Source organism: Achroia grisella, unplaced genomic scaffold, assembly GCF_030625045.1.
Source record: "Achroia grisella isolate CSIRO2021 unplaced genomic scaffold, CSIRO_AGI_Agris_v1 utg971, whole genome shotgun sequence".
Classification (NCBI taxonomy): domain Eukaryota; kingdom Metazoa; phylum Arthropoda; class Insecta; order Lepidoptera; family Pyralidae; genus Achroia; species Achroia grisella.
In genome coordinates, this window is record NW_026713077.1 from 1,162,109 (window position 1) to 1,173,993 (window position 11,885).

The 11,885-nt window shown below is 33.4% G+C and overlaps 1 protein-coding gene across 1 annotated transcript; it reads left to right on the plus strand.

Moving 5' to 3' along the window:
- Positions 1-10,628: 10,628 nt before the first annotated feature.
- On the plus strand, positions 10,629-11,836 carry LOC131854203 (uncharacterized). The gene is made up of 2 exons (XM_059205333.1): positions 10,629-10,699; positions 11,581-11,836. Exons 1-2 carry the CDS (start codon positions 10,629-10,631, stop codon positions 11,834-11,836), a joined length of 327 nt encoding a protein of 108 aa, XP_059061316.1.
- The last annotated feature ends 49 nt before the right edge of the window (positions 11,837-11,885 follow it).

The following is an 11,885-nucleotide window of genomic DNA, read 5'->3' on the forward strand; positions in this document are numbered from 1 at the left end:
CATTTAAATAAGGTATATTTTACAACGGTTTGTGGATATCTTGAGTTGTATTATAATTCGGACAACTCTAAACTCTATTACGTATAGGATAGGATAACTTTTGCAATATTTTCATTATATGTAAATGCAAACTAGATATGCTTGAATAAATTTGTACTTTTTTTATGAAGTTTATGTTTTGCTGTAAATATTATACATGTTAGTTATATAAAATAAAATCATTATATTTTATATATTAAATTAAATGCTTGCAAAGACTGGTATCTCTGGAGAATTGGATTTTGCGGTTTAACATATGTATTTTGTCATCTCATCTTCTTTACATATTTATAGAGTTTAACTATTATTTATATATGACAAGCGATCCGTCCTGGCTACGCACGAATGCATTACAAATCTTCGAATTTCTTTGCTTATTCTATACTATAATGCGCATGTATTATAGATTGTATTGTGCCTTCCTTTTGAATCATTTCATTAGTTTAGACAAGTCTGCGTTCCGAATGAGCGCTATAATAAAAACTGCTTAAAAGTAGTAATTATATCTATTTCAATTACTTCATATATAACTAGCTGTACAGCAGTACTTTTATTTTAGAAATATTATCTCCATTGTATTAAAAAAAACAATTCAAGCGCCCAAAGTGGCTGGTAACTTCTGGTTTTATAATATAAAATGCATCATTTTATAGTACATAGAAAGACTAGACTTAGTACGCCTAAATATTGGTATCTGTTCTTCTCCTACTTAGTACTAAGATTTAAATAATTATGTATATTAATCTATACATATAAATATAATTGGAGAGTCTTTTTGTAATATTGAAAGAACCGTTTATTACATGCATATGAATATAAATACGGAACATACACCAAAAAACCACTTTTTAAAATTTGTCTGTGTGTGTGTCTGTCTGTCTGTCGGTCTGTTTGTTCCGACTAATCTCTGAAATGGCTGGACCGATTTTGACGGGACTTTTATTGGCAGGTAGCTGATGTAATAAGGAGTGACTTAGGCTACTTTTATTTTAGAAAATGTCTTTTATTATAGAAGAATAAAGTTAATTTCCAAGCGAACGAAGTCGCGGAACAGCTAGTACTTAGATAACATATTTCTAATTCTACAACCTTAAATTTAATAAAAAATATATTATAAATTAATATAATACGTAATAATATTACTTTCATGTTAAATTTCGTTGCGCTGTAAACATGAATTCCCGGGGCTATGTCGGCGGTACAGTCAGCCTCATTATACAAAATTGACATAACAATTTATAGGTATTGAGTGCAATACAAAATTTATGAAAGTGTACAACAGTTAGACTGATTGTGGAATCACCTTACAGCAATAGTATTTCTGAACTGATATGATATTGAAACCTTCAAAATGCCGGCGGCAACGTACTTGCAATGCCCCTGGTGTTGCGGGTGCTCATAGGCTGCGGTAATCACTTACCATCAGGTGAGCCGCATGCTCGTTTATTCCACGTTTGTTGTGTGCTATATAAAAAAAACTGTTTTCGAAATCTACGCATTGAAAAATACATACAACCCCTAAATTTCACATTTCTAAAAGGGGTTGGTAGTAACCCCTATGATGATGATATAAATTATGAGTAGAATATGAATCAAATTACTATTTAATAATGATTATATTAAGTTTATTTAAGACGAACTCAGTGGTGTAGCGATTTAGCACATCGCTTTACTTCCGATGGTTGCAGCTTCGATTCCTCGCAAAGGTACAAATATTTGTGTTCAGGAGTCGCTCTGGAAGTTTTCTATTTATATATATATATATATATATATATATATCTTATATTACTAGCTGTTCCCGCGACTTTGTCCACGTGGAATTTAACTTTATTTTTCTAAAATAAAAGTATCCTAAGGTACTTCTTATTACATCAGTCACAGTTACAAAAAAAGTCCCGTTAAAATCGGTCCAGCCATTTCAGGGATTAGCCGAAACAAACAGCCAGACAAAAATTGTATAAAGTGGTTTTTTGTTGTATGTACCGTATTTATATTCATATGCATGTAGGAAAAAACGGTTATTTCAATATTACAAACAGACACTCCAATTTTATTTATATGTATAGATATATGTATTTTCAATAAAAATGTATACGTATACGTGAGTTGTCTAGTACCCATAACAGAAGCTCTGCTTAGCTTGGTACTAAATAGCGCTGTGTGAACTGCCTGAGATATTATTATTAAGTTTATTTGAATAAAGATTATTTCTATTTCATAACATTGGGTGGAGCTTAGAAAATATTCATATTTACCATTACATTATGTACTTACAAAGCCCCAATTAATATTAACATCCCCATACCTCACAGGGCTGCACCCCCGAGGGCTCCAGGGCAAACATCTCAAAATAAACTTAATAATTTGAATAAATTTATCCCTTATTTATTTATGTTAATACAGTTCAAAATTGTATATCAAGTTAATTTTGCAAAGAGGTCTCTTTTCCTCTATTATTTATTTATTAGAGCTTAATTATAAGAATAATAAATTTCGACTATTCACACAGAGTCATCTAGACCCAAGCTAAGCAGAGCTTGTGTTATGTGTACTAGACAACTGATATAAATACTTAGATACATTTTTCATAAATACATATAAATAAAATTGGAGAGTCGGTTCGTAATGTTGAAATAACCGTTTTTTACTACATGCATATGAATATAAATATGGTACATACACCAAAATAACATTTTTTACAATATTGTCTGTCTGTCTGTGTGTTTGTTCTGGCTAATCTCTGAAATGGCTGGACCGATTTTGACGGAACTTTTTTTGGCAGGTAGCTGATATAATAAGGAGTAACTGAGGCTACTTTTATTTTAGAAAAATTAAATTCAATTCCACGGACGAAGTCATGGGAACAGCTAGTAGATAATATACATAGTAAGGGGGGATATGAGATTGTTAGCAATGTGGACTGATGCTCTTATTGCCAGCAATATACCATGTCAGGTTGACCTTTACGCAGTTCCCCCTGGAAACTAATAAATTCCTGGTCAATTTGTCACGATGGGCTATCTAAACCTGACCTCATGTTCATCTTATCATCCTCCACTGCTGCCACGCCAGGGCAAACAGTTGGCGTGGGCGGGAATAATGACAAATTCACCATGAATTTGACACGATGGTTTCCAGGGGGTCCACTAATTTTACTAAGAATGGGATCATCAATCCACATTGAGGTGGAAGCTAGAAGCCTCCCCGCAGCGCTTTAGGAAACAGGTAGACACTGTAAAGCAGTGTGACCTAGGGTGACCAATCCTCTAATGCCAATGGTAACCCAAATTATCAATCGCCTTTTCCCCTCGTAACCAATAATTTTCCTTACCTTCCTGTTCTCTCCTGATATCTTACCCTTCATTAAAACACATCTAACAAGAGAATTTCAACGGTAAGGTGATCTTTGCTTTCGTGATCATGTAACAAGAACTTAGATTCTGGGATACTTTTGACAACCTCTTCATTTTGTAGTTGGTTAAAAGTAAAGAAAATTAGAGCACAAAATACAAAGACAATTACACAAGCCCTCCACAAACACCTTATTGCGATAAGAGGCCATTAACTTGTACTCATAAACAATTGTTATTTATAATCACACGCAGACTGTTTCTAATTTATAACTTAACATTAAATGTAATTTAATTATGTCTCGAGTAAACTTGAGGTTATAATAAATATAATGTTTTGCAGGAAATGATTTAAATTACCAGTTGTCCCTGCCTGTACTGACAGCATCAGTTCTGTGGTTTAGCATACTGCCTTACCTGATGATCGCGTGTTCGATTCCTCGCACAACGAATTAACTACTTAAATTCTAATTTATGCAATCACAATAAACTTCAACACAATGTAAATAGTTGAATAAAATTAATTTTTTTTTTTTTTTTATTTATTCATTTATGCAATCACATTATAAACTTCAACACAATATAAATAGTTGAATAAAATTAATGAATGAATGGTTCTATTATAAAGGAGAAAATATGTTAGATTCACACTATTATAATGACTGTCTGTATATTCGTATCGCTTGTAATATTTTGGCAAAAACGAGCCATGAATAAACCTCCATCTAGTTGGCGTGGCTTCAATATTGTGTTTTTCGCTTCACGTTATGTTAAATGCGATACCAGGTTTTGCTTTTATCTGAGGCCATTTTTAACTTGTATACAGGTGAATATCATCTGTACAATGAAAATGATATTGGGATATCTATATTGAAATCGCTCGCAAAAGGTGTCTTTTTGTACTTAGTTATTTAATGCCCGGACGTAAGACCATTTTTCTTTAGTTTGGGGACTACAGTAATGCTGTTGGACGCAGCTGGCCTTTACAGCTTCACAGGGCGACAAGACTTAAGGAGCAGCTGAAAGCCAACTCCCACCTGACGGATATGACTTTAGTATGATGGCACCACTAGGGGTTCGAACCTCGGCTCAGGCCGTCGTAATTTCGATTCCCGTTTGAATTGGACGTATGGTTACCACTTACTACCCAAACCACAAACGTCAACTCTGATTAAAATAGAACGATCATAAACAAATAACTAAATTAAAGACATAAAAGACATAAAACAGCTTTAAGTATAATCACTGTTGATAACTGTCATCTTTCTGGAATGTTACAACATGAATTACCTTCGTCTTCACAGAATACTTTAGAACAACAGGCCCCAGAACTGAAGTTACAAGCCCCAATTTGCATTCTAAATCCAATTCCAGACGTAACAGCTCAATGCTAAATGCAAATAGGAACAACTTAAGCCTGTGTCTTAATACTGGCGTTTTAGCGATTGATCCTCTGGAATGACAGCGCATGACTGGCATACATAGATAGACAAGAATGGTAACGCAGGAGTGACATAGATAGATATATAAAATAGACGAGAAGAAGAACTATTTGAATTATTACAAATTACACACAATTACAAATATATGAATGTGAACAATACATAGTTTCAGACTTATATAAAAAAATGCCTCAGGACCTAAACAAATTAATAAAAATGAAAGGATGTATGTGACCATACCAAACATGCCTTGACGAGAAACCCAACAAACATACTGCTAAATGTCCAAATCTCCAAGTACATATATAAAAGAACAAAACAACTTGAAATTTATCTACTTGTATAGAAAAGTAAAAAAATTTTGTAACAATGAATTGCTTTTGTTAATGAATGTTTTACAAACTATTTTCATAAACTCAAAAATGTGGGTTTTTGAAAACGATTTTGCGAATCGCTATATGTGAGACCACAGCCTCGAATACTAGCCTTAAAATAAGCCAGACTGAAAACCGTTAGGTAAATGAAGGAGACGGGATTTTCTCTGAAATGCATGCAACCTGCGATATCTAGCACTGAAGAAATTTAAGGGTAAGTAAATTATTTTAATAAAGTAGTGTCATTTACAGAGATTTCAAATTTAGAAATGAAATAAGTTTTCATAAACTTTTAATAAAATTATATTATTAATTTCTTTCCTGCCAAATCTTTATTTTATAGTTTCAATAACTTAAAATAAAACATCTAGTCGAGAAGTGATCAGGAGCGAAATAAAAAAGATAAATAGATTTTGAATTTATGTTTTTTTTTCAGAATGGACAATAATTATGTAGGTATTGTATTTCTATGTTTAAGTATTTGGACGAGCTTGTGTATATATTTCGCATACTCAGGAGATGGCGCAACTTTTCCGGTGAGGCTTATAATCTTCTTCTATACTTATAATAAATCCTGTAGAGAGGTCAATTCTGTACATTCTGTATATTTCTAAAATAATTATTGATCGATACTGATGCCAAAAATGCAATCAGTAAAATTTTTGTCTGTCTGTCTGTCAGTATGATCGTTATAGAAACAAAAACCACTCGACGGATTTTAACGAAACTTGGTACAATTATTCTTCATACTTCTGGGTAGGTTATACACTTATCATCACGCTAGGATCAATAGGAGCAGAGCAGTGAAGGAAAATGTTAGGAAAACACATCCAAACCACTGAACTGTGAGGAAGGACATAGGTTACTTACTATTTACGAAAAACGATGGAAACGCAGGCAAAATCGCAGGCAACAGCTAGTGTATAATATATAAACATTTTATGTAATTTTATTTGACTGTTTATATTGGCTATAACTAAAGAAGTATATCTGGTGCAGATATTTTATCGAATTAGGTGTTTCCATTTCATTACTTACATTCATTTCATAATTACTAATTCTGCTATCATTAGCATGTACACTGACCACCGCTACTGGAAGCGATACCAACTTTTCTATTGGTACCTAATGAAATTTCAACTGTTACTAAGTCTACTCCCATATTGCGACACGTGTTTCATCTTTGAACGAGGCATCATCAGACATTGAATATAGTTCGGATATAGCTTAAAAACCCTAGTGTTCGGTCACCAAATCGCGACTCTGCAATTGACACTGAGCTTTCAAGCTTCCGTAGAATTAATTATTGTAGAATAATTAAATTTCCGGAACTAAACAAAACAATATAAAGCCGTTAAGTAATATCTAGTGAAATAAATAAATAATTCAAATAATAAAAATGCAGCATGAGTTGCGCGTAGATATTGCACAGCGCTACGGCATGTTATATTACATTTCTTTGTTCTCAAGTGATATCACGCTCTTAGCTTTTGATTCTTTGATATTTAAAGTTGCTAAACGGGTGCTACTTGTAGCAACTGGTGTATTCGGCTTACGCCCACTGTTTATAATTGTTTTACTTTTAGTAAAAAATCAATGGCATATGCAGGTCACTACAGTCTCCCTGATTGAATTTAAAAAGGAATCTGTATTTTTGTAATCATGTTCAATCGAGTTTCTTATCTATTCTTCTTAGCTCGAAGGCATTCCGAACTGACGGCAGTTTTGACATATCATAAGAGTCTATAATAGACCTACATTTAATTATTTATATCAACTTTTCAATTGCCTATTTGTGTTCACACAAAATTCATAAAAATGTAATTCTGAACAATATTTATTTAAAATAGTAAACCTCTAGTTTCTTGTTCATTCTTTTTGTGATGAGTCTGCGTTCCGTACCACTTGCTAGAATAAAAAAATGTGACTATTTAAAGGTACTGTATAGAATATTATGTTTATTTGAATAAACAATATCTCTATTACTATAATTAACTATTTTATTTCACTGCCTTCTCATCACTACGACAGATTCAATCTTATTTCATTACTTAACAAGTTCATTGTGTATTTAATATTTTGACTCTAATGAATTAGTGCAAATAGGAAGTTTGTATTCAAAGATTTCAACGTAAAGATGTAGAATTACAACAATTGTTGAAAAAAGCAACAAGTAATTAAAATTCTTGCTCGTTCTTCTTATGATGGGTCAGTTTTCCGAATGATAAGTAGATTATAAAAATAACTATTTATAATCTACTTATCAATTTGAATACAGAATTTTCTATACTCTTATTTTCTCACTTCACAACCGAAAATAATAAAATATTTTTTGCGCTATCGTACGAACTACGACAGGCAGTCTATTTAGAGTCGGTGGCTTTAAATAGCCACTTGCATGCATTAATGTATTTTCCGGTGCCTTGCATGAAGGAAGTTCACCTGTATTAGCATAACGTTATCCGTCACGCCTTCAACACGACTTGCCGTTTATTCACCATGCAAAACAATATGGTAACGTATACTGCGGTATAATAGTACCAATTTATCTGCATTCTCTGCCACAAGAAATAGTGTTAGAGATTTATTTTTATTTTTGACGAACACAGTGGTCTAGCGATTAGCATGCTGCTTTAGATCCGATGGTCGTGGGTTCGATTTCCCGCATGATAATTTGCAGCATATAGCTAATGTTATAAGGAGTAACTTAGGCTACTTTTATGTTATAATTTTTGTAAATATTAATGCTAAATTTCATATGGATGAAGTCACAGGTAACAGCTAGTTTCTTTACATAGAGTATAACAAAGTTCGCTTATATCTTTTAAATTATGCAATGCATTTTAATACAATTTTCAGCACAAGATGCAAGAGATTAAGAAGGTGTATATGTACATACATGCGTGTTATAATATAGAACGAGCCGAGAAATTCGAAGATTTCTAATGCATCCGTGCGAAATCGGTACGGGTCGCCAGTAACGTAAAAAATGAATAATAAGAATAAGAGTAATAACTGTAACGTTGAGAGTTCAGATTCGAAATTGTTCCCTTAAAAAATACAATGAATAGATACAACATAGCTATTGGTAGCAATAAAATGTGGAACAGTAGATACGGATTGCCGTCGAGCGGGGAGCACCGGAAATACGTCATTACATTCACAATGCCCGCCCGCCGCCACTGACGCAGCCTGACGTTTTGGGGTCAACTTAAATATCATTACACTAGTTATTGCATTTATTTAGAACAACTCATCACACGCGACTTTGTTTCTCTTTTTTAGATAAAGGGAATTGTCTAGTGGTTTGGCCCCCTTTGATCGAGTCCCTGTCCGATTTAAACGAGGATCGAAATTACGACGACCTGAGCGTAGGTTCTAACCCCTAGCGGTGCCCTCACACTAATGGCGTATCCGTAAGCTGGTTTGGATTGCCCTCGCACTCGCTTGCTATCGTCAAACAATAGAAATATTCATATTCATGAGTAAGGTATTTTGTACTAGTGTAGTCTCAATGCTTTCTATATACTAAAAAAAATGTATTTAAGTATTAGTTACTAAGCGCTAGATAGCACTGTGTGGATTGTCCTGAGTTATCTGCTACGTATATATATCTATATCGTATATACATATATATATCTTATATATAAAATTCTCGTGTCACAGTTTTCGTTCCCATACTCCTCCGAAACGGCTTGACCGATTCTCATGAAATTTTGTGAGCGTAAGCCTAATTTTTTTTTATTTTAAGGCAAAACAACGTTTGCCGGGACAAGTATCTATATATTAATACGTGAAACAAAAACTTCGTACCCCTTTTTACAAAAATTGCACAGATGTCGAGGTTTGAAATTTCGTTCACTTATAGTTTATATAGAGAGGAATGCCGAATACTGAATGAAAGCTAAATGCTAACATTTTCTTAAATTATACATGAAATAAATAAAAACAAAATACACCCACTATTTGGCACATACATATATACTACTAGCACAGATAACATAATATTACACCTACTAGCATTCTGATGTATAAGCTATATTACTCTAAAGTTTTATCAAAATCCGTTCAATACTTTTTGCGTGAAAGATTCAACAAAAAACAAACATCCATGAAATATCCTGAGATTAATATGAGATTATTATTATCAATACTAACAAACTTTCGCATTTATAATATTAATAATAAGATTGTGTTTATTGCCTGTACGACTGCCAGTAACTGTGATTTTATAGACGTTATAATCTTTGAAAATAATAATAATCTCAGGACAATTCACACAGCGCCATCTAGACCCAAGTTAAGCTAGCTAAAGCTTGTGTTATGGGTACTAGACAACTAATACAAATACATAGATATTTTTTTTGTAAATACATACATATTATACATATAAAACACCCAGGCCGATACAAACAATCATGCTCATGAATACAAATGTTTGCGCCGTGCGAGGAATCGAACCCGCGACCATCGGACGTAAAGCGGTGTGCTAGATCGCTAGACCACCGAGGTTGTCACAATAGAACCTTATTTAAATTAATTATAGTCGAATTTCGCCCACTAGGCTATTGGTTATTATTATGATGTAATTTCAGCAAAACTGGAGATAAACATTAAAATATGAGATTGTTTTTTGATATTAATAAGATTTCTGTTAATTTAAACTTGTGAAGAGCAATGTTCCGTGCTGCCCCGGGCGGGTGAACTTTACATTATGACTTAGCAACCATTCTGAATTTTCATTTCAGACTTTCTATTAATTTTACGGAGCCAAGTAAAAAGTACTTGTAACTGAGCTTGGGTTCTTTGAATAGTGACTGTTTGTTTTTTTTTGTGGAGGCATCTGGCATAGGCGTTTTGATGTTTAACAGAAGAAAAATATAGCCTAAGTTACTCTTCATAACATTAGCTATCTGCTAGTTAAATCCCGTTATAAATCTGTCCAGCCGTTTCAGAGAATGGCAAGTACAAGCAGACAGACAGACAATTTATTTTAAAACACTTTATTTATGTAAGTGCCGTATAATATCATAATCAATCTGGACAATTCACACAGCACCATGTAGTCTCAACCTAAGCAAAACTTGTGTTATGAGTACTATATAACTGATTTTTTTTTATTTTTTATTCTTTATTGCACTATAAAGAGAGTACAAGAGGCGAGCTTAATGCCATATGGCATTCTCTACCAGCTAACCTTTGGGTAGAACTAGAAAGCGTTGTAGGGCAGTAATGACAAAAATTTGTGATAATAATACTGTACTAAATAATTAGGCAAACAAAATCTATGTATAAATAAATGTATAAATGTATAAATAAATATATAATTTATGTTATATAAATATAATATATACTTTAAACATACACATATATATATATATATATATATTGAAAATACTGATTGTTAATACTCTAGTATTAACATGGCACATACTGCCATGATGCGCTCGCCATCCTACTGCAGCTCCGCGCCGTGCAATATTATGAATCTGTGGTGCGTTGCGTTTGCACAGGAAATACAGTCTACAAAAGGACTTCTTCTACAGACATTCTTCAACTATTGTACTTCTGATCACAATTTTTTTTATACCGTTTCTATACAACTATATATGTTCGTAATTTACTTTTATTTTAATAAACTACGTATATACAACCAAAACTGGCATATAAATAAAGCCCCTAATCATACCGCTAACACTGATATAAAAGCTTAGATACATTTCTATGTAAATACATATGCGTTTGGTGAAAAGCTGTTAATTTGAAATTACAAAAAGATATGTATTTCAATTTTATTTATTTGCATATTTTACTAACATTATAAATGCGAAAGTTTGTAAGTAGGTATGGATATATGGACTCACTCTTGCACGCAAAAACCTCTGAAGGGATTTTAATGAAACTTAACAATAATATAGCTTATATCAGAATAACATTGTCTATAAATTTCACGCGGGAAGAACCGCATGCACAGCTAGTATATAATAAATTTCTCACATACACTTGCAATGTCTAAAACTACCCGTGTTTCCAAACGAATTGCCTCTAAGCACGCCAGCTATCTACGAAAGCATCAACGCGAAATGATATTAATAGTCTGTATTCAGTAGGTACTCTTTAACCTCGAGGTATCATTAAATTGCTATCTAAACTCGGTGAAGCATAAACCATTAGCTGCAAAGTCCTTTCGTCTTTTACACCTTCATATTTAACGGTCCCGGCGGTCTAACTGTTTAGTACACAGCCTTTGAAATGTATGAAAATATTCATGTTTATGATTGTTTATATCGGTCTGGGTATATTCTATGTATATTATGTATTTACAAAAAGAAATGTATCTATGTATTTATATCAGTGCTCTATTACTGATAACAGTTTCAAAGTGGCCCCAATAACGGAGAAACTTACCGAAAGCCTTCTCAGATGGTATGGCCATGTAATGCGTAGTGACGAGGATTATGTGGTCAAAAAAGCCTTAAAACTACCCGAATGCAAAAGAGGCAGAGGACGTCCTCCAGCCACCTGGTGGACCAGTATGAACAAGCTTGTCGCCGCGGAAAAATTGCCCGACCCGACAACCCAGGCCAGATTGTCCTGGCGCCGAAAAATTAGGAGAGCCGACCCCGCATAAAGTGGGACAGAGCTAAGAGGAAGAAGAAGAAGCTCTATTACTGATTACA

Excerpts from the sequence above, each read along its gene's own strand:
- LOC131854203 (XM_059205333.1), top strand. The coding sequence starts at position 10,629 with ATGGCACATACTGCCATGATGCGCTCGCCATCCTACTGCAGCTCCGCG. Across the intron at positions 10,700-11,580 it reads TGCAATATTATGAATCTGTG|TTTCAAAGTGGCCCCAATAA; the intron begins GTGCGTTGCGTT and ends TACTGATAACAG.